General features: G+C 38.8%; 1 protein-coding gene across 1 annotated transcript in view; it reads left to right on the top strand.

Annotated features, from left to right (window-relative positions):
* Positions 1-24,007, top strand: part of ubash3ba (ubiquitin associated and SH3 domain containing Ba) — a 29,533-nt gene extending 5,526 nt beyond the window's left edge. The window contains 14 exon segments of the mRNA XM_034240556.1: positions 9,795-9,848; positions 11,343-11,469; positions 11,471-11,530; positions 13,566-13,764; positions 14,353-14,522; positions 17,628-17,836; positions 19,131-19,275; positions 20,223-20,343; positions 20,428-20,550; positions 20,664-20,756; positions 21,229-21,373; positions 21,465-21,571; positions 22,023-22,132; positions 22,845-24,007. Coding sequence (XP_034096447.1) covers positions 9,795-9,848; positions 11,343-11,469; positions 11,471-11,530; positions 13,566-13,764; positions 14,353-14,522; positions 17,628-17,836; positions 19,131-19,275; positions 20,223-20,343; positions 20,428-20,550; positions 20,664-20,756; positions 21,229-21,373; positions 21,465-21,571; positions 22,023-22,132; positions 22,845-22,982 — 1,801 coding nt within the window. The 3' untranslated portion in view covers positions 22,983-24,007.
* The last annotated feature ends 310 nt before the right edge of the window (positions 24,008-24,317 follow it).

Here is a 24,317-nt window from a genome sequence, read left to right as displayed (position 1 = left end):
TAAAGATTTGTGTAATCATCCACTTTAGCTCTGTGTTGTTTCAGAGGAATAATGTGGCAATTGTGAGCAAGGGAAACAGGAAGTTGATGACCAAAATGTAACAAAACTGACTCTAGTGACGGAGGCTGAGGCTTTTTGACTTTATCTGGTACTGACAACATGTAGATAGAGTCAGCGGAGGAGAAGTTCGGCATGTGATATTTTAGGACCAATCGCAGATGTTCTCACAGACAGTGGCGCTGGTGTGTGGAAAATTCAAATACCATACAGGGAAGTGTGTGCTCAACACAACAACATGGCCTCTTTCTGAGAAGTTAAAACAGTATTTGCATAAACGCAGTCAGGATTGGCTAATCGAAGATAATAAACAACTAATATCATCACCTAAAATCTGGAATCGGGGCTGGCACACGAATATAAAATTCTCCTGTGATAAATAAGGTATTTCTGATACATACTCTGAGTTACTGGCCACAATGTTGTTGTTTCTTTCCCTTTTGTATGTCATTTGTTTGTAGAAGCATGGTGGCATTTCAATAATGTTGGAGTGATTAGCGCAGGTGAAGAGACCGGGCGCTTCTAACCTTACAGTTATCACACATTTATAAGGCCTAACTTTTTAGTTAATAGAATTTTAAAGTCCAAATCTCCCAAAGATGTTCACTTTACAAAGGCATTTCATTTCATTTTGATTTGTCCCGCTCATGGTACGCAAAACCAAATGTACAATAATTGCTACAAAACATGACTCTACCATTGAGCGAAAAGGAGCAGGGAGAAGAATAACATCTTATGTGACCGGCCCCTTTCTAAAAGAACAAATAAATACAAATAGATGGTCTGCCCTTCATAATAATAATAATAATAATAATTTTTATTTATTTTTTCACAGCCAAACATAACAGTATCTTAGGATACTAAGAGAAACACACACAAAAAAATACTTATTTCCCACTTGACGGTTAACGGAAAGAAAGAAAACAACACCAAAACATCACATGTATAAGGAAAATAAATAACACGAAGGAAAGCAGACAATCCTCACATCTGAGAAGAGCACGTTTTATATTGTGCTGGTTAAATAAGTGAACTATTGACGAATGGTTGGTGTCCAACACTAATCCCATGGTGGCGGCCTGTGATGCGGCACCTAAACACAACCATGCACGACACGATTTTATATTTATGCTCGTAATTGACCTATTTTCCTCATGTGGAGTTGTGAAATGTTGTGTGGTAAATGCCTTCACTGCTCTGATTCTGATTGTATAAAACAATTGTTGAATTGATAATATTGAATTCAACAGGATTACACATCCTCATCTTGGTGAGTTTCAGTTTCTAAAACAAGTACACCATCTTATTAAAAGCTCTGTTTCGTATCCTTTATGGAAATTCACAGTTGAGTTTCTCTTCACTTGCACCACTTCATGTATTACTCTTACATGTATGGTCTGTTTCATTGTGTTTTTCAAACTTCAAAGCCTCTGTGCTGCTACACATCTAGCTGACATTATGTTAGCTATTTCTTTTCCCCCTGCTACTTCGTGAAGCCTTTTGTGTGTTAAGAGGAAGTCTCTGTGAATGCAAACTCTTCTCCTACTTACAATAGTTTCATAACTCATGCCTTAACAACCACATGTATAACTCTAACATGCAAAACGCATCGCAAGAGACATATTTACATTATTGAGGTCGTAAATACTGCATATAACTCATGCATACATGTGATGCATTGGCGGCTTTGAAAGAACAAACTCTGAGCTTGTACTCGGAGACAGTCAAGAGGAAGTCGCCCATTTCCGGAAGTGGCTTGTGACCTTTACTGAGCGCTCTGTTGAGATGCTGGTATGGGGGCGGCTGAATCACATAGGGAAGAACAGTTTGATATTCTGACTTGGTTATCAATGTTTTTCTCATCAAAGATATGCCTGAAGACTTGCAACCCTACCTGAGAACAGAATAAAAGCTTGCCGAGGCTCCCTGGCTGATGTGTGTGACCAGGAAATCAAATGTTCCATGCTCGAATTGGGTCATAAAAGTGGCCTTTTATGACATGAATTTTCCTTTAAAACATAGCTGTGAATCTCATCATATGCTGTAAGCTGCTTATGACACATCCTGGGACTTTGAGGAGTGTGTGATGCATCACACGGTGCCTCACTGTTAGTGAAACATTTGCTTGGTGCACTTTGACTTATTTCACTGACGTCACTCATGCAGTGCTAAAAATAACACTCAAGCTCAGAAAAACAGTAATTTATGGGTTTGGCAGACGCTTTGATTTGTATTTGTTTAATAGGTTGACTTGATGGAACTCTGAAGAATATTTTGAATTGTTCTTAAGTCGCACATCGGCCAGCACAGTTCATTAAATGGCCTCTGTCGACCCTCTTCTTCACAAGTGAGAAGAGGAGAAGCAGTTCCAGACACAGCGGTACACAGCTAGCTTTGTTACAGGCGTGCTGCTGAGACTTTAACTCTGAAGAAAGCTTTATAATTGTACAACACCAAGCTGGCCTTGTTAGTGACCCTGAACAAAACACTCAACAACAGTTACTTCCAGAAATAATGCAATAGTTTGACATTGCCTGAAATACACTCGTTCACTTTCTTGCCAGACGTTAGCTTAAACTATTTATTCCACGGGCATGTCCAAACAGTAAACATGAAGCTAACTGCTAGCAGGTGGTTAGCATAGTGTTGCACATAGATATGGAGACAGATGGCCTGACACTGCTAACAGCTGTATTCATGCTTTGTTAAAGCTGTATGCAAACAGAGATGTAAAAAACATTAGCAAAACTCCAATATGACAACCATAGTTCTAACCTATTGCTTTACTTTTGGATTAGACACATAAGATTGAATCCTTGAGCATAGCCATTGCATTTTTCTTTTTTTTTGCCTTAAATATACAGAAAATATATGCATTTTTGTGTTCTTACTGTCGCATTTTGCTAAACATGTGCATTGTAAGGGTTGAATATGTAGGTAGTTATGAGCAGGACTGTTCCTTTTAACTATTTAAAAGTGGAAAACAATATTTATTTATAATGTTTTTTTATGGCAGATATTTTTTCCTCTATGGGCATCAGAGAAACTTTTTTTATTCACAAAAGTTAACTTAATTTAATACTTATTTAACACTTTAATAATAGTGACCTTTAAAAACATCTCATTTCTTTCCATCCTGGGAGAAGGATCCCTCGTCTGTTGCTCTCCCCAAGGTTTCCTCTACTTCCCCCCTGTAGTTGTTGGATATCTTTCTTTGCTGTGGGGCTTTAAGGACAGAGGCTGTACACTCTGTAAAGCCCCCTGAGGCTAATGTGGAATGTATGATATTGGGCTATATAAATAAAACTTGATTTATTGATGGATTTCCACTGTCTTGATGTCCCACAACACACCATGAGCAGATGTGATTCACACTGTCTGTCTGCTGGTGTAAAGGTTGAAGGAAGGGCGGTACCGCTGGTGTTTTGGTCACCAGGCCCGAGCGTTATAGTGAAGAACGTTTCCTCTGCTGACACGGCTCTCCTCTGGGTGCTGCAGGCTGGCGTCGGGCAGCGGCTCTCAGCGCTCTGAGGGATAAGTGGTTAGTGATGAGTGTTAGTGATGAGTGTTCGCCGTCAGCTTGTAAACAGGAAATGTTGATTTGAGCCAAGTCAGAGGTGTGTGTGTGTGTGTGTGTGTGTGTGTGTGTGTGTGTGTGTGTGTGTGTGTGTGTGTGTGTGTGTGTGTGTGTGTGTGTGTGTGTGTGTGTGTGTGTGTGTGTGTGTGTGTGTGTTGTGTGTGTGTGTGTGTGTGTGTGTTGTGTGTGTGTGTGGTGTGTGTGTGTGTGTGTGTGGTGTGTGTGTGTGTGTGTGTGTGTGTTGTGTGTGTGTGTGTGTGTGTGTGTGTGTGTGTGTGTGTGTGTGGAAAGACAGGGTGACATAGATGCTTTTTACTTTTGCCTTTTAATCACGATTTTCCAGTTGTTGGAAGTAGCTAAGTCCATTTGCTCAAGTAAAGTAAAACATGTAGGTACTTGTACTTTACAAAGCTACTTTGCAGAATTAGAATATAAATACGAATACAGTAATTCAAATAAACCCCACTTTTACCAAAGTGCAACATTGAAATGATGAACAGATTAATTTATACATAATTGTAATACAATCGTTTAAAATACATTGTACTTATAGTATATTATGATGCTAATACTTTTGTACTTTTACCCTAAGTGCACTTTTGAATACAAGACTTTTACTTGTGACTGAGTATTTTTACACTGCAGTATTTCTTCTTTTACTTAATAATCTCTACTTCTTCCACCTCTGAGGATTCCCTTTTTCCATTTCGGCCATTATGAATGCACAAAAGCCATCATATTTATATAGTTGAATTCTTGTCACAATATCTTCAAACACAGTGTTTCAGGAAATAAAAACCGTGCTGCACGCTCATGAGACTTTATGAAGAGTGTGCAGATTTCCTGATAGAAAGCCATTTTCTCCAACGGCCTGGAACATATCCAAGTTGAGCCGAAAGGTCAGCTTTAATAAACACTCAAAGTCATGTTTACATATATGAAGGCAGGCAGCCTGGACATTTCATCTGCTGTGGGGTCATATGTGGAAACAGGAAGTGAATACATATGTGGGTGACATGTTGCCTGCAGGATGTGCAAATGAAGTCAAGCTCTCATCTAATGGCCACTGTTAATAATGCAAACAGTATGCGGCTGATAAAAGGCCATTTCAAATCCAGAGTGACTTCTCTCCCTAGCGCTTTCTAATCTTTGTTATCTTGGGCTAGCTGTGAACAGGAAATGCAGTTTATAAATAGCTCTCAGTTCTTGCTCGGAGCAAAGACAGGCCTCCGGGTTAGCTGCAGCTATTGCGGGCAGTTTGTCCACGACCGCTCCCGTGAATATTCAGTTCAACTTTCAAACACGACATACAATAGAAGGAAGGTTTGTATTGGGGATCCCTCCTCTGTTGCTCTCCCTGAGGTTTCTCCCATTTTCCCCTTAAACTGTGGGTTTTCTCCAGAAGTTTTTCCTTGTACGATGTGAGGGTCTAAGGACAGAGGGTCTAAGGACAGAGGGTGTCGTTTTTCTCATACTGATATTCTGAACAATCTGTGCTGTTGTATTTGCTGTAAAGTGTCTCTACTGTAGGCTATTTTTATTATATGTACAGCACTTTGGCTCGACCAAAAATCGTTTATAAATGTGCTATATAAATAAAACTTGATTTGATTTGATTTACCCAAATCTAAATCAAATATGGGACAGAAAACAGTCATGTACAGAGCCATGGTCAGCTGGAACTCTTTACCGGTTCACATCATTCAGGAACATTCTCAAGTACATTTCAAAAGGTCGCTAACAAATTATTTATGTATTATAAAGTACATTTGAACTGTGGCTATGTATGCATATATTATTATGTACACTTATTTGTATTTACTTTTGTTTGGCCTTAGGATGGTGATAATTGGATGACCATTTTAGTTTTCACTTCATACAGCACTGTGTATTGCATGAAATTATGAGCTGTTTTCATTTTGTTGTATGTTTGTGTGTTTTGTGTGTGAGGACCCCAGGAAGAATAGCTAATGCTCATGCTAGTGCTAATGGGGATCCTAATAAAGACAAACTCAAACTAACTCTAATATAGATTTATTTGAAATATATTTAAGTGTCACAGAGCTGACGCTGTAGGGCTTTGGACTCCTCGTTGAGAGAGGAAGTGAGTGAGACACTTCTGCTAACCTTTTCTTCCATTAAGAGACGATTAGGTTATTTTCAGCAAATTCCTTGTAATTTGCTGAATGATTGCTTTTCGTATCACTAAAAATAGGTGGGAATCTTTCAGTTGTATTGCCTCTGGTGAACATTCAGACATTTCTTTTATACTATTTCCCAGAAGCTGCACAAAACATAACAAGACCAAAACATATGATCATGGTTGGCCTTCTGCTCGCTGCATTCCCGCCAGCATTATGAAGGGACATTTTTCATATTTACTTAGAATTTGGGGTGTCTTGAAGCAAGAAAAGAACATCTTCCATGTGTTTTCTTCCCAGTAGTTTGAATTGTTTGTGTTGTGATTATTTTTGAAAATGTGTTCCCAATCTGCTATTGGTATATTGCAGGAGAGTTCATTTTCCTATTTAGTTTTACATTGATAACACTAAGTTCATCATCAATGAAGCACTCTCTATCTCATGCTTGATACTGTATTTTTTCCAATACCTGGAACACGGTTTGTTATTTCAATGGATTAATGCCAAGGGGCGTTTTAAGGGATATAACATACAAGAGATAGGAAGCAAGACATGTACTGTTCTCGCCTGGATTGGACTTTGTGACGTCTCGGTCACATCTGCTTGTAATCCTATCATTCCTTTATGAGAGAAAATCCCCTTCCTCCTCCTCCTCCTCCTCCTCCTCCTCCTCCTCCTCCTCCTCCTCCTCCGCCGCACCAGGTGGATCTCTGAGTGAAACAACTGCAGCCACAGCCTCTCTGTCTAAGCCTTCTGCATGTCTAAGGGTGACTTGTAAATGTAAAAATATGTTCTGTTACATATAGCTGTACAAAAAACCTAACCTAATCTGAGTATCAAAATATAAAAGTAATGTAACCTCTCTGCTACGTTTGGATTACCTCAATATCATCTACAACTAGGGTTGGGAACCGAAACTCGGTTCCAGATGAGAACCGATAAGAAAATGCCGGGTACCGGGTACCCATACAAAATACACAATTTCGGTTCTGCTTAACGGTTCCTAAACGCGGTAGACCCTGTATTCCAGCGGGTCCGTCTGCACCGCGGTGCTGCGGTGACCCGGTGGAATACAGGGCGGACCTGGAGAATCACAGAACGGCCGGTCGTCAGCGGGCCGTTGACGGCCGGCTCGGTACGCTGACGGCCGGCACCGCCCTTAATTTTTTTAAACGGCATCATATAAATTGCGCTGACAGGCGACAGAGGTCCACAGTTGCCCCGCAGCGATGCTCCCCCGCCCTCCCGTAGACATTTCACGAGCTCAGTCACTTCATAACACCAAAGATAGGTCGCGGTAAACACTCTGAAGTGAGGCTCCACTACACTAAAAAAGAAAAAGAAAAGGCAAAGTGTAATGCCTGTTAATAGCTTGCCACAGGCATAGCTCAGTTAAAATAAAGCACAGCTATTGTGCAATATATTTGTATTGCATGTATATTTTTTAGTAACAATTTCAGTTAAAGCTTTTAAGAATAAATATATTTTTGTTATCTAAACGTTTGACCTCTTTATTTTACAATTTTGGAATCGAAACGGGGAATCGATAAGAACCGGAATCGATAAGCAGAACCGGAATCGAAATCGGAATCGATAAATTTCAAACGATACCCATCCCTATCTACAACGCAAATTAATACAAGAGAAACAAATACATTGCAATACTGAAGTGTTTGATGTAAGACAACAGTAATACCAGAGGTGGGAGAAGTACTCAGATCTTGTACTTGAGTAGGAATACTCTGTTACAAGTAAAAGTCCTGCACTCAAAATGTTGCTCAAGTAAACGCTCAAAAGTATTGAAACACATGACCACATGCTACAGTTTAAGAAAGCAGAAATATAATCTGAGCTGACACAAAATGCTCCGTCACACACAGTATTTTATGAACATATGTTTTTTTTTATTTTTAAATGTTCTGTATTATAAACACAGTAGATTCAAGATTCAAGGCTTTTATTGTCATGTGTGCACACTGTAGCTACAGTGTAGTTATGACAATCTTAGGTCACAGGCTCCTCCAACAGTGCAACACAATAAAACAGATAATAGTGCAAGTAAATAAAATATAATATAATAGAAATTGTGCAGAATAGTCTAAGTAATTGGAATATTGATATATATATATAAGTATACGTTACAACAAGATGAATGTTATGGATGTTCTTTCAAAAGGCACAACATGGAAACCTTGAAATGATTATAATATGACATATACTATGTCCTATTGAAAGCAGTTTCTTTGGCGAGTTAAGGTTGAAGGCCATGTTAGCGCCCTAAAGGATGCTTGAGGTAGTTATGGTGAAGCTCTGTGTGACATCTGTCACGTCTCTGCAGCCTCGGCGCTCACACACTGCTCGCTGCGCTCTGTCAGGGCGCGCTGGCCCCCAGGGTTCAGGGACGTTGCCGTATCTAGGACCCTCTCACTGGGACACATTTATAAATAGATAATCGAATTTGTACGCTAGAGTGGCGCGATGAACTCTGTCAATGTCGGCGCACACAGAAATGCTGCAACACGTCTATACCAAGCTGTGAATGACACACAGAACACTTCCTGCGTGCTCATTCTACTTCAATATAAACTGTAGATGTGTCATCAAATGGCCTTTCAGAGCAGTGGCAATAAGAGATGATACTGTTTGTATTCATCACAAATCATTGTGAAGGTTTTGTTCAACACACAATCTAAAGGATGTTGGATTGCATGACAGTTGAGTAATTTAGTTACAACTAATTTCCTGTTGCTCAATAATGATATGAGCTATTTACCAGAAAAGCAGACATCTCTCTCTGAAGTATCTTGTCCATAATCCAATCTTTTGGCTTTTAAAAAGACATCGACAAAAAGATCAATCTTAAGCAAGTTTCCACTGGTCCACAGAGCCAACACGCACCAAGGGGTTGTTGCTGTTATTCAGGGACATCTACTTTGCATTAGAGAAGCTTTCAAATGAATGGACACCTCACTGTTCCTAAAAAACCTTACCAAAACTAATCACAGATATAAACACATTTCCTATATTAAAGAGGACATTTTCAGGTTCATATTTGTATTTTGCACTGTGACATGTCTCCATGCTTTAATGTTCAAAACGCTCTGAGGGTGGAGAGTGTGTGGGAGAGAAACTCTGGGAACTTGTAGCCTTTACAGATCCTTTACATGCACACAAACCTATATAACACACTACAGGAAAGGGAAAAGCCCCAAAAAGCACAATAGGTCCTCTTTGAGTAGAAAGTTTGAGCTACTGTGTGCCATGTTTTTAAAGACATATCTCTTGGAGAGCCAGTGTTAAATGAAGTCACATCTGGATACTCTGTCAGTCTCTTGAAGCCCACTAAAGCTGCTGGAATCACTGAATCCCTTCAGAGGCGGCCCGCAATACCAGAGCTTTTATAAAAAGACGCTAATTAGATTCTGAGCACTCGCGAGTAATCATCAACTCTCTTGTTTCAGAAATGTTTTATGAGAGCTGGAAGAGAACTCTCTGCTCCATAGTTTCTCTTGAAATAAAACCACGTTGTACTTTTTACACATATATAATCGTTTATATTTAATATTCCATATGTCATATATCTTTGAATATATATATTTGTATATATAATATCTACATGTATATTTTCTATTTTATTTTATTTCTATTCTTGTTTATTTGTAGTTTTGTTTTATTGTAAAATGCCTTGTCTTTTATGCTGCTGCAACAAAAACAATTTCCCAAATTGGGATCAATAAAGTACCATCTTATCGTATCTTATAAAATGACACAGATACATCCTGATGTAGCACATGTGTTTAATTATTAAACATGTTCTTACTGATGTTTGGGAGGGTCTTTATACTGTGACATTTGAAATCTTTTTTTTAACAGGAATACGTTATTAGGGTTGTTTCACTGCTCTCTTGAGTTGTTCGATTTCTGTTCATTGATCATGTGGAAGCACATCTCCAACTAATAAACACGGCCGGAAGAGAAGCTATTGATTGACTGACTTTGATCTCATTTTCTCTTTGCAGATTGAAAGCTCTGGTTTCCACAGGAGGGAAAAACGTGCAGGCAGCTTGTGACTGGTGAGAGCAACACACACCGTCCCACACGGTTATTAATGCACACACACACCCTCTTGTAATTGTAAATATAACATGAACTGACCTCACCCCTTAACATCGTCACTAACAGTGCTGCCCTCTGCTGGACGTCGGCTGCCCCTCTCTCCCCATTATTTTTCACTTCTTAGTTTTTTTATCCAGGAGAACCTTCTTTATTCGTAAATAGATGAACATATTTAGATAGAAAATGACATAACCAATGATTATATACTGTCCTCACTTCAATGTGCTTCCCCTTGCCACTAAACTGAAAACATATCTTCCAAAAATGCTTTCATCTCAACATTTCTCCAGTATTTTTTGAATTTTTAATGACATGGTGCTTTATAAAGAGGGGAAGTCCCGCCCATCTACTTCCGACCCATGGGACCTTATTTCGGAAAAAGTATGTATTGAAGTCAATGGAGAGAGAAAACGTATCTTTCGATCCCGTTTGAATTGTGCCACGAATTACACATATGATGTTTGTCAATCTTAAAAAATAATTTCCATATTAAAAAAAGTCACAGTTTGTCGTAAAACTGTTGAAATATAAGACTATGAAGAATACGCAACTAAAGACTACAAATCCCAGAGTCCCGGTCCCGCATGCTGGCTCTTAGGAACCGACTAACTCCCCTTGTGTGTGTGTACAGCTCTCAACATGCCCAGACTTGGAGTGATTTTCACCTCTTTTAATACTTTCCGCCTCATTCTGAAAGAAAGAAGTGAAATGTTTCAACGTGACGGCCGTCTTGGTGTGTGGTGCGAGACGAGAGATGTAGTTCATTGAGCGGTTTCACACAAAAAAAGTGTTACTTCACAGTTTTACCACACATTATTATTTTTTTGACTCGCAAAATTATCTTTTTGACATCATATGTGTAATTCGTGACACAATTCAAACGGGATCGAAAAATAATCTTTCTCTTTCCATTGACTTCAATACATAATTGTTCCGAAATAAGGTCCCATGGAGGTCCCCCGGAAAGGGAGGGACTTCGCCTCTATAGAAAGTCACTAACAATTGTGCAATATTAGAAAAAGCCCCACAGTTTGCTAAGCTCATTTATTCCTTATTTATTTAATTTTTTTTTTTTTTTAAACACAAACATGTAGGCCTTTTTCTGATGTTTTTGAATCTGTTGTTTAAAAAGGAAAAAAGTCTAAGTGTATATAGATTTATATATTATTAGATTAAAGGAAAGCACACGATATAAAAAACATATATAAATGAGAAACAATATGTACACTATGGTAAGAAAATAAGCAGGTAGCAGGTAAGTGAATATATAAAGTATTAAAGGAGCCTTTCATGTTAACAGATTGCAAAAAAATAAATTGTTTAGTAAGAAAATGTGTTGTTGTGCGATTTTTGTTGTTGTTTTTTTAATAAAAATAAGTATTCTTGCTCAGCAGTGATGGTACAGTCTGTATTTGTGTTAGTAACTCACTGTCTTCCTGTCCTTGCTCCAGGCTCTTCTCCCATGTAGACGACCCCTTCCTGGACGACCCTCTGCCCAGAGAGTATGTGTTGTATATGCGCCCCAGCGGAGTCCTCCTCCAGCAGCTGTCTCACTTCTGGCAGCAGTCCCCGCGTCTCCTGTGGAAAGAACAAGGCCCACAACATCTTCCCCCACATCACCCTCTGCCAGTTCTTCATGGTCAGTGTCTCTCAGTGCTCACGTTATAGGTTTTTTACAACATAAATAGGACATACATGGAGATACTAACACAACTGCACCTGTTGTACATCAGGGTTAATCATTCATGCCCTCATTGGACACTAAAAGGACATACCATTTCTTGATGCTATCGATTTTCATATTGTGCAAACATTAAAAAATAGTTTTTTGTATTTTTCTTTGTTTTTTTGTTGTTTTATTCTCTGTCAAAGCGTCTTTGAGTTTTTAGTAATGCGCTATATAAGTGTTGTGGGGGAAACTTCTGTGTAGCAATGCAGGAGGACTCAAAGGAGACACGGGGAGAGCTGGAGCTTTGATGGCAAACACTGATGGGTGTATTTGGAGCTTCGGCCGGAGAATTCACAAAACAAGTCACACAGTCAGAGGTTCTGACTTCACGGTAGAGTTGCCACGTCAATTCTGAAGAACTCTACCCCAGATGTATTTAGCTAGTTCAGAGAGAATCATCAACATGCTGCATAACAAGATAGAATCATAACCCCTCTATCAGCTGACGCCAACAGGCAGGAACAGGGAGACAAAACACTGAGAGCACAGCAGCCAAGGTTACAGGTGCGTGTGCTCAGTCAGGACAGTTTGAACTGATAAACTGGGTAAAGTTATGGGCCTTGGAAAATATTTCCCAACAAGTGTCCTGTATTATTATTATCAACATATTACAGACATTATCACTCCCCCTCATCATCAAAATGATCACACAATACCTGAACCATTATGAGAGTAAGAACCAGTGCTTTACCATCTAAATGAAACAAGTACAAGTGCAGTGAATACAAATAAATGAAAAAGTAATAAATAAGTAAATAATGAGGTACTTCTAGAGTTCTAATTTTTCTTCGAATGTATCAGTTTGCAGCTGTAGTCTTGCTGTGATTTTCTCCATTAAATGAACATGTTTTACTCCAATGGAGCCGTTATAGGTTTTTAAATCCCTTATACTTTATTTTATTTAATAAAGTATTTAATGTTTATTTTATTATCTTTTCTTTTTAATGACTGATTTTAAATGCCATTTTCTTAATGTCTTTCGTTTTTTGTAAAGCACTTTGAATTGCCTTGTGTTGAAAGGTGCTATATAAATAAACTTGCCTTATACATCTACAAGTTGTACAATAGCTGCCCATTGTTCCTGTTACTAGGATGGGTTAAATTAAGAGGTCAACGTTCACTGTGTGTGTGGGTGTGTGCATGAACATGTGTGACCATTAAAGAGGGTTTCATTCTCCGATTCTCAAAAAAAGAACAAGGCAAGTTTATTTATATAGCACTTTTCAACACAAGGCAATTCAAAGTGCTTTACAAAATTAAAAGACTGGTTCTTACTCTCATAATGGTTCAGGTATTGTGTGATCATTTTGTTGATGAGGGGGAGTGATAATGTCTGTAATATGTTGATAATAATAATAAAATAATACATGACACTTATATAGCGCTTTTCTAAAAACTCAACGACGCTTTAACAGAGAATAAAACAACAAAAATGTTTGCACAAAATGAAAATCGATAGCATCAAGAAATTGTATGTCCTTTTAGTGTCCAAGGAGGGCATGAATGATTAACCCTGATGTACAACAGGTGCAGTTATGTAAGCATCTCCATGAAAACATAAAACACATTAAAACATTACAAAGCAAAGACATGAATAACACAGGTATGAATAAAAGTTACAGTGCAGTGTGAGATGTGAATAGTTCAATTAAAAGCAGCGGTAAAAAGAAAAGTTCAGGATGGATTTAAAAGTAGTCAGAGTTGCAGCGGACCTGCATGTAGTAGTTTGTTCCAGATATTTGAGAATATCCCGAACCAAATTCTCACATGGCTCTACCCCTAGTCTTCCTGTGAAATTATAGTTCTTTTGAAACCTTTTTATATTCCTTTCATCCATTTTGAACACATTTTCCATGTTACCCGAACCCATCTTTGACCTTTAAACCACTTTTCTTTTCAATATTCAGAAGTAGGATATCTAAACCTGACTTCTTCTGTTGTTTAGTGTGCCGATGGGAAGGTGGAGGCTCTGACCGAAGCTCTGCAGGCAACCGTGGCCAAGTGGAAGGGTCTTATCCCCATGCCCCTCCCCCTGGAGCTCTACACCTCCTCCACCTTCATCGGCCTCTTTGTGGAGGAGCAGATGGCCGAGGTGCTGAAGACTTTCGCCTTGGACTTTGCCACCGAAGCCACAGCTAAAGCAGGTTAGAGACCACCCATATCTCTGTGATGGAAACACTGTCTTTACAGGGGGTCTGCTCCTAAACATCAAATAAAAAGTAGAAGAAATGAAGCAGCTTACATGCAAAGTTTGGGAAGGAGCATTAACCTGAAAATGGTGTACAATAGGACAACAATGGGATAGGTAATGAATAAGTATTGTGTAAACCCTAACCCTATTATTTATTTTATAATCATTCTTTTTATTTTTATTCAATTCATTGTTTTATTATTCTTCCCTAATACTTCTCTATTTGTTTATTCCTACTTAAAATGCACTTCTTCTTTTACTGAGTGACAACATAAGAGCAGCGAACCTTAGGGAAGTGAGAGAAAGGGATATAGGTTCGTGTACATTTTTTATTTAAATATGTATCACCCGAAAAAGAAAGATACATGCAGACAGTTGTGAATTTACAGCATATACTGTAACCATATTTGAGCAGTTTCCCCAGACCATACATTTTCAGTGTATTGAATATAGTAGGCCATAGAATGGAAACAATACTTAATTGTCATGAGTATACATATACAAACTTCTGCTGTGCACATTTTCTCTTTGCTTTGTCCAGATGTTCACGTCGAGCCTCATAAGAAACAACTTCATGTCACGTTGGCGTATCACTTCCAAGCCAGTCACCTTCCGAATTTGGAGAAGTTGGCCAAAACGGTGGAGGTGTCTTCAGGCTGCGACTGGCTGGCCGTGCTCTACTCCCGGGACATTCGCTTTGCTAATCATGAGGTAGAGTTGTTTCCTTCGAAAATGACTACTTCCTCTTGAAATGTGTGTTTTGTGTGTGATATTTGGCTAAATAAATGTTGCTAAATCAAGAGGTGGGAAGTAGTGGACTACAAACACTTCGTTGCTGTTCTTAAGTACATGTTTCTAGTATCAGTACTTTACTCCACTGCTTATTTTTCTGACAACTTTTTACTTCTACTTCTTACATTTCTAACACAAATATCTGTACTTTCTACTTCTTACATGTTGAACACAAATACCTGAACTTTCTACTTCTTACATGTTGAACACAAATACCTGTAATTCCTACTTCTTACATTTTGAACACAAATACCTGTACTTTCTACTTCTTACATTTTGAACACAAATACCTGTACTTTCTACTTCTTACATGTTGAACACAAATACCTGAACTTTCTACTTCTTACATGTTGAACACAAATACCTGAACTTTCTACTTCTTACATGTTGAACACAAATACCTGTAATTCCTACTTCTTACATTTTGAACACAAATACCTGTACTTTCTACTTCTTACATGATGAACACAAATACCTGAACTTTCTACTTCTTACATGTTGAACACAAATACCTGTAATTCCTACTTCTTACATGATGAACACAAATACCTGAACTTTCTACTTCTTACATGTTGAACACAAATACCTGAACTTTCTACTTCTTACATGTTGAACACAAATACCTGAACTTTCTACTTCTTACATGTTGAACACAAATACCTGTACTTTCTACTTCTTACATGATGAACACAAATACCTGAACTTTCTACTTCTTACATGTTGAACACAAATACCTGTACTTTCTACTTCTTACATGATGAACACAAATACCTGTACTTTCTACTTCTTACATGTTGAACACAAATACCTGAACTTTCTACTTCTTACATGTTGAACACAAATACCTGTACTTTCTACTTCTTACATGTTGAACCCAAATACCTGAACTTTCTACTTCTTACATGTTGAACACAAATACCTGAACTTTCTACTTCTTACATGTTGAACACAAATACCTGAACTTTCTACTTCTTACATGTTGAACACAAATTCCTGTACTTTCTACTTCTTACATGTTGAACACAAATACCTGAACTTTCTACTTCTTACATGTTGAACACAAATACCTGTACTTTCTACTTCTTACATGTTGAACTCAAATACCTGTACTTTCTACTTCTTACATGATGAACACAAATACCTGAACTTTCTACTTCTTACATGTTGAACACAAATACCTGTACTTTCTACTTCTTACATGATGAACACAAATACCTGTACTTTCTACTTCTTACATGTTGAACACAAATACCTGAACTTTCTACTTCTTACATGTTGAACACAAATACCTGTACTTTCTACTTCTTACATGTTGAACCCAAATACCTGTACTTTCTACTTCTTACATGTTGAACCCAAATACCTGTACTTTCTACTTCTTACATGTTGAACACAAATACCTGTACTTTCTACTTCTCACATGTTGAACACAAATACCTGTACTTTCTACTTCTTACATGTTGAACACAAATACCTGTACTTTCTACTTCTTACATGTTGAACACAAATACCTGTACTTTCTACTTCTTACATGATGAACACAAATACCTGAACTTTCTACTTCTTACATGTTGAACCCAAATACCTGTACTTTCTACTTCTCACATGTTGAACCCAAATACCTGTACTTTCTACTTCTTACATGATGAACACAAATACCTGTACTTTCTACTTCTTACATGTTGAACACAAATACCTGTACTTTCTACTTCTTACATGTTGAACCCAAATACCTGTACTTTCTACTTCTTACATGATGAACACAAATACCTGTACTTTCTACTTCTTACATGATGAACACAAATACCTGTACTTTCTACTTCTTACATGTTGAACCCAAATACCTGTACTTTCTACTTCTTACATGTTGAACACAAATATCTGTACTTTCTACTTCTTACATGTTGAACCCAAATACCTGTACTTTCTACTTCTTACATGTTGAACCCAAATACCTGTACTTTCTACTTCTTACATGTTGAACTCAAATACCTGTACTTTCTACTTCTTACATGTTGAACACAAATACCTGTACTTTCTACTTCTTACATGTTGAACTCAAATACCTGTACTTTCTACTTCTTACATGTTGAACTCAAATACCTGAACTTTCTACTTCTTACATGTTGAACCCAAATACCTGTACTTTCTACTTCTTACATGTTGAACCTAAATACCTGTACTTTCTACTTCTTACATGTTGAACCCAAATACCTGTACTTTCTACTTACATGTTGAACACAAATACCTGTACTTTCTACTTCTTACATGTTGAACACAAATACCTGTACTTTCTACTTCTTACATGTTGAACTCAAATACCTGTACTTTCTACTTCTTACATGTTGAACTCAAATACCTGTACTTTCTACTTCTTACATGTTGAACTCAAATACCTGTACTTTCTACTTCTTACATGTTGAACTCAAATACCTGTACTTTCTACTTCTTACATGTTGAACTCAAATACCTGTACTTTCTACTTCTCACATGTTGAACTCAAATACCTGTACTTTCTACTTCTTACATGTTGAACTCAAATACCTGTACTTTCTACTTCTCTCATTTTCCAAACAGCTGGTTCCTTTAGTCTGAATGTGTGTTTGATGCGTGATCATTATTCTTTAGAGTCATTGCGTGCCTATTGATTTGAACACGATCCGTGTATCCATCATTTCCTGGTCTTCTCTAAAGAAGAGGGACCAATGAAAACGTTGTCATGTTGCCGTTGTTCAGCATGGAAACATTCATTAGCTAACAATGACATTATTGTTCTATTAATATAAAGGGAGGTCAGGTACTCTTTAAAACAGCTGCTAGTTATGGGTACTTTTTACTTAAGTACAATTCAAAGCCCTCTTTACTTTTACTTGAGGAAAGAAGTTTAGTCAGTACTTCTACTTTTACCAGAGTATTTTTAAACACCAGTATCTGTACTTCTACTCGAGTAAAGGATGTATGTACTTTTGCCTGGCTAAATCCCTGAAATGGCTTCTCTCTAATGGCCCTTTTCACCCCCTGTAGACGCTGCAAGTCATGTACCCGTACGTGCCTCAGAATGATGACGAGCTGGAGCTGGCGCAGGGAGACTTCATCTTCATGTCCCCTGTGGAGCAGAGCAGTGCCAGTGAGGGCTGGGTGTTCGGCACCTCGCTGGGCACGGGGCTGTCCGGCCTGCTGCCTGAGAACTACGTCAACCGCGCTGATGAGTCTGACACCTGGGTCGTCCACGGGTAAGAAAAGGAAGCGGGGTAAATCCATCGCCATGTGTTTCTTGCATTTGCAAAATTCCTCGGAGGAGCTGGGAGGCCCTGGGATGAGGGTTAGACTGATAAAGCGCTAATACAGTAGAAAAACAGACGTAGCATATTATCACTGATTGCCCCTCAAAACCACAAAGACATCAGTGGGTGTTACTGCGACTTAAAATAAGTGCATTCGACCAAGAAGATACAAACTTGAAGAAAACAGAATCATATAAGTACATCAGGTTTCATAGAGCCAACACATTCTAAGTGCTACTCAACAGGCTGTAGATGAGCCAGTCCTTTGTTAGTATATAAGTGCTTTTTATTTTGTTTTGTTTTGTTTTTTGTTTTCTGTTTTTCATTTTATTGCTCGAAGTGGAGTCGAAAGAGATGAGTTTTCAGTCTGCGCCGGAAGATGTGTAAGCTTTCTGCTGTCCTGATGTCAATGGGGAGCTCATTCCACCATCTTGGAGCCAGGATAGCAAACCGACGTGTTTTTGCTGATGGGAACTTGGGTCCCCCTCGCAGCGAGGGTGCAGCGAGCCGTTTGGTTGATGCAGAGTGGAGTGCACGCGCTGGGGTGTACGGTTTAACCATGTCCTGGATGTACGAAGGGCCAGATCCATTCACAGCATGGTACGCAAGTACCAGTGTCTTGAAGTGGATTCTAGCAGTTACTGGAAGCCAGTGAAGGGAGCGGAGGAGCGGAGTGGTGTGGGAGGATTTAGGAAGGTTGAAGACCAGACGAGCCGCTGCATTCTGGATGAGCTGCAGAGGTCGGATGGCACATGCAGGTAGACCAGCCAGGAGGGAGTTGCAGTAGTCTAGGCGTGAGATGACGAGAGCGTGGACCAGAACCTGCGTCACTTTCTGGGTCAGGAGGGGGCGTATCCTCCTCAAACTGACAATCCACAGATCCCTTTAATGTGTGTTCTCTACAGTTTAAGCACAGATGCACACCGTTTCCACTAAGCTGAATGCAAAGATAAAAGGGAAAATTAGTCATCTTCCTCTTTTCTAAAACTGTCTTTGAACAGGTTGTGTTTCCTCCCTTGCTCTACCCATTTATTCTTCACTATATTGATATTTTCAAGACACGTAAACACACTTTACTCTCTTAATTTGTTCTGTGCCCTGCTTATTCCTGTCTTTCCTTACTCTCATAAGATTGAACCAGTGTGTTGGTTGTCTGCTAATGTTCCTTCTCTTCACTGTGGATAATGAGTGCTATTTTTAAACGGCTATTTGAATATAATGGAGTCCTCTGTCTGATCCTCAGGTCTCACTCCGTGCTCACCAGTGCCTCTCCGTCTATCTCCGGCAGCAGCGTGGCGGGGTCATTGTTTGACGGACAGCTGAACGACAGTCTGTTTGACACTCTCATGGATCCTCCCGGCCTTACTGGCCTCTGTCCTCCTATGCAGGTATTCAGCACTCCTGTATTTTGTGAATAATACTCCCTATGGCTTACAGGCTGCATGCTAAATGACCATTACATTCTCTCTGAAGTGTTTGCACCGGTACAAGAGGCAACCTTTGGTAGAGCGTAATGTAACCAACCCACAACAGTGTCATTTTAGACAGTAAAAAAGGGAGATGTATAGTAACAGTACAGTTTAACTAACAAAATATGCTGTATTCATTCAACGTAATTGTAGAAAAATAAGCAAGTAGCTGAAGAAATGTCAGGCAAGTATTCTGAAGTATTAAATAATAGTATATTATTAACTGAAACATGACATAGCTTAGTATGTACCTTTTATAAACTTAATGTCCTTGTTTTTCCTCACACATAACACATGCTTGCATCTGTATTATATATTACCATATCATGACCCAACTATCATTGCATTCAGTAACTGCATCCTAAAATGAATTAGTTCAAGCAGACATCCATTATAAATGTTCCCAACTCTCAGAAATGCGAATAATTTGACTGTAACTGCCTGTGGCTAGTGCTGATCATTTGCATACTAAGAGACCCATTTTTCTGCAAATGCATATTACCTAATTTACATATGTGCAAATAGCAAAGGAGCACCAAGATACTTTTTGCCCAGCAGTGAAGTTAGGGATGCATTAAAGCAAATTATTATTTTGTGTTTTTACACAGGTTTAGCAGCCCCAAAAGCAGCACAGTCCTTTTGTCAATTCCTCTTTGAGAGTGTTAAAAACGAATTATAACTGTATGCTTGTAGCATGAAATAAAAAAGGCCATATTATGCTTTTGGGGGTTTTCCCTTTCTTGTTTGCCTGATTCACCTCCGTTGGACTCCTTTGTTTACTTCCGTAACATAATTACATCACTATGTAACTCTTGTGCTTCTATTGGCTTTATTTATATTATATTTAAATTGAATCTTTTTCTCAGGTGTTGAGGCCAACCTGTCAGTCTTCCCTGTCCAAGATGAGACTGTTTGTGTGTCGCCATGGCGAGAGGATGGACGTGGTGTTTGGGAAAAACTGGGTCTCTCAGTGCTTTGACGCCAAAGGTAAGCATGCAGGGGGATGTTGATTACACATTTTTGAGTTGAGTATTTGCTTCTTCTGTAAGATCCTCATTTGTGTTTGTGTAGGCCGATACATTCGCTCCAACCTCAACATGCCGTCCAGCCTGCCAGCCAGAAGTGGAAGTCACCGGGACTACGATAAAGATTGTCCAATTACTGTGTTCGGCTCCACCCAGGCCCGACTTGTAGGTCAGTACATATGAAGTAAAGTACATTTGATCTTGTTGAAAAGTTACTATAGTTTGAAGGGTTGTTGAATACAGCAAAGGGTACAATTGAAATGTATTTTTGGTCTATTTCAGGTGAAGCTCTGTTGGAAAGCCACACAGGAATAGACTTTGTTTACTGCTCGCCTTCTCTTCGCTGCGTCCAGACTGCTCAGAACATTCTGCAGGGTAAGACCTCGTCAATATTCTCACTGCAACATCTATTCAGTTTCTTAACTGCCATGATGTTATACTCACATGTCAGAGCTGATTTCAGAGCTACTGCTGCACGACAATGTTGGACTATTAGTGTTAGTTTTGGATCTGAATCTTTAAGATTTGCGCACATCCAATTCTTCTATTAACATTTAATAAATTATTTGGAAAAAAAACAGATTTTTGGGGCTTTACGGAAGGTATTTATTTCCCATTACTTACTTCCTTTGACCACAGCAAAACACTTACTTAATGTTTTCTTTTTTATCTATACTGTATTTCTTCATGTTAACAAACATAGGACCAAAACTATTACTTTTTGCACAAAGTCTTACATTTTATGTGAAAAAGTATTCGTATATTTCCCATAAAACTGAGGTGAGTGACATTCCTTAATAGATGTAGAGATATTTCAATGTTCTCTCTATGTTTCACTGTATGTTAGGTCTCCAGCAGGAGGCAAAGACAAAAATCCGTGTGGAGCCTGGGTTGTTTGAATGGACCAAGTGGGTTTCAGGCACAAGTTTACCCGTGTGGATCCCCCCAGCTGAGCTGGCTGATGCTAACCTGAATGTGGACACAACGTACAGGTACACCAACCCTATAGCATCACGACACCTTCATCTGTGATTCTACAATTGAATTCTAACCTCCTATATATATATATTGTTTTGTCCCCAGACCTCATATTCCCGTAAGCAAGTTGACAGTATCAGAAAGCTACGACACCTACATCAGCAGGAGCTTCCAAGTAACCCGTGAGATCCTGACAGACAGCAAAAACCTGGGTAATGGAGTAAAAATTCTTGGCAGAATTCACTACAATGCCAGCTCTTTCATTGAGATGATTACCCTTAAATGCTTCCCATTCTTTCTGTGCGTAATGCAATCTCTGGAGGCCACTTTACACTGAGCATGAGCTAATGAAATCAAAACTAAACAATGGGCTCCTGCCTTGATGGCCTTAAACAAAGAAAAATGCACCTGACACTTAACACTCTATCAGAAGGCCTTGAAACGGAATAGTGTCACACAATAGGCACTTTGTTTTGACTCTGCTGGCCTTCTCAATCAAGATGTTTGATTTGGATGGGGGCCAAATCTCAAAATAAAAGGCAATGCATTCAAGAGCCTGAACATTTTTAAAGCTGTATATCATCATCTGCTGAGTGCCCATAAACAAACAGCATAGAAGCTTATGGTATCTGTGGAATGCTTTTCTTTACCTCTTTCACACAGGAAACACGGTCCTGATTGTGGCCCATGCTTCCTCCCTGGAGGCCTGCACTCGTCAGATACAGGGCCTCAGCCCGCAGAACTCCAAGGACTTTATCCAAGTTGTCCGAAAGGTCAGTCCGCGCTTAACTTAAAACAAGGGCTGAACTCCATGTTATTTAAAAAAAAAAACTATTATAAATTGAAGCAGAAAAAATTGCTAGGTAATAACTTGTTGTGAATTTTTGAATATTACGTCACAACATTCTGGGGGTAAAGGGGCCCTATTATGCTTTTTGGAGTTTTCCCTTCCTTGTGATGTGTTATAGGTTTGTGTGCATGTAAATGGTCTGCTAAGGCTAAAATCCCCAAATTCCCTACAGAGGGAGTTTCTCTACCACACTCCTGAAACACCTTGATTGGACTTCTATGTTTACTGACAGAACATAATGACATCACTCAGTAACACTCGCGCTTCTATTGGAAAGCGCTCCAACATATTGTACGTGATAAGGGCGGGAGTTCTCTAAGCGGAGCTGGCCAGCTAACCAATAAGAGCAGACTGGGCTCTGGTGTCAGGCAGAGGGTGAAAAGAGTTGCTGCAGCACAGGCTGTATGAGAAAAATAAAGAGCTTTTTGAGCATTAAAGCTTGTAAACATGTCACAGTAGAGACACTACATACTAATATGAACCTGCAAATTAGCACAATAGGGCCTATTTAACGTTTATATTGAAGAAGATTCAAACCATTTGGTACAGCCCTAGTTACAACACCTTGTTCATTTGTATCCCCTTCTCATCTTTTTGTCTGTGATAACACACACATCTGTCTTCTCTCTTTGCAGATTCCTTACTTGGGTTTTTGTGCTTGTGAAGAATTGGGAGAGACCGGGGTGTGGCAGCTGGTCGACCCGCCCATCTTGCCTCTGACACATGGACCCAATCACAGCTTCAACTGGAGGGAAATGCTAATGCAAGACTGAAGGATTTGCTCTTTGGCTCTCTTATCTTTTGGTGACCCTGAACTGCTGAAAGAAATATTTATATTTAACCCACTCTGCTCTAAATCCAGCCCAACTACCAAAAAAAAAGGAAAGAAGAAAAACCACGTCTGGCTTCCTTCAAAGACATCATGCAAAAAAATAAATGCATTTATTGAAGCAAATGTATTCAGACACACAGCTCAGGAATGAGAAAAAAATATGAGCCACAGATAGAATTGCAGTTTGGTGTTTTGAGAAGACTTGCTGATGAATCAGGTTTATTGCCATGAAGTGACGTTAAGTCTGTGACTCCTCTTCAGGCAGGGCGGTGAAGACTTCACACACTGTGACAAGAAGTAGACGAGAAAGACTACCACCACAGAAATATTTTTCCATGTGTCAGAAACTATTATTTAACTTGTAGCTAAGACCCTCCCGCAAAAAAAAAAAAAAAGCACAAAAGAAATGTTGACAATCAGACAGGGGAAAACTGATCTTCATTGTTTCTGGTGCCGAGATGGGTGGTTTATGATTCCTGTAAATGTCATATCATTAAGTGATTTTCTCTAAGTTAACATTTAATTGCCAACATGAATCGTTTTACTTTCCTGCAATGCAGTTTTATTACCACCACAGGAGCAACCAAGGCTTAAGAAAATGTATATAATTTAATACAGACCGCTTTTGGGTGCATTGACTAAAAATATTTGCTTGTTAATCACAGCAGCACTGTTGAATTTCATGTTTTTTGTTATGTCAGATGATTTAAATGCTTACTGCCTATACCAACTGTTTGTTATTTGAGACCAAGCATCTATTGATACTCTCAAAAATGAATAAAGCAAGGATGTGAATATATGAAGGCCTATACATATAAGCCTGTGCCATGTGTTCTGTAAAAAAAAAAATCACTTCTTTACATAAGATATTAGTGAGAATTAAGTAGCTCATAATTTTTGGTACTGTTTTACACAAATAGCTTTGCAGTTGTTTATTAAATAAAGATATGCAGGCATTGCAATGAACAAAGAGCTAAATAATTTAACGACAATCTTGTGTTAATGTGCTGTTTATGCCGGACTTAACATTGACAATATGATTTTACTTTACAGAGCACCAGGTTGCACTAATTGTCACATTCAGAGCAGTATTGTTGCATATTAAGAGAACATAGCAGACCAAATCAAAGCAGACCTTTTGACTTGTTGTAGTAAGAAAAGAAAAGTACAGGAGTATTTAAAAAATGTCTGAAGCCTCTGTACTTTTCAGTGTTCGAAAGAGACATCATGCACAATACCAGTCCCTCCATTGAGTGCATCATTAATCATCATTAAT

The sequence above is a fragment of the Gymnodraco acuticeps genome, unplaced genomic scaffold, assembly GCF_902827175.1.
Source record: "Gymnodraco acuticeps unplaced genomic scaffold, fGymAcu1.1, whole genome shotgun sequence".
In the NCBI taxonomy this organism is placed as follows: domain Eukaryota; kingdom Metazoa; phylum Chordata; class Actinopteri; order Perciformes; family Bathydraconidae; genus Gymnodraco; species Gymnodraco acuticeps.
Note: the sequence above shows the minus strand (reverse complement) of the source record. Positions and strands in the feature narration are given on the sequence as shown.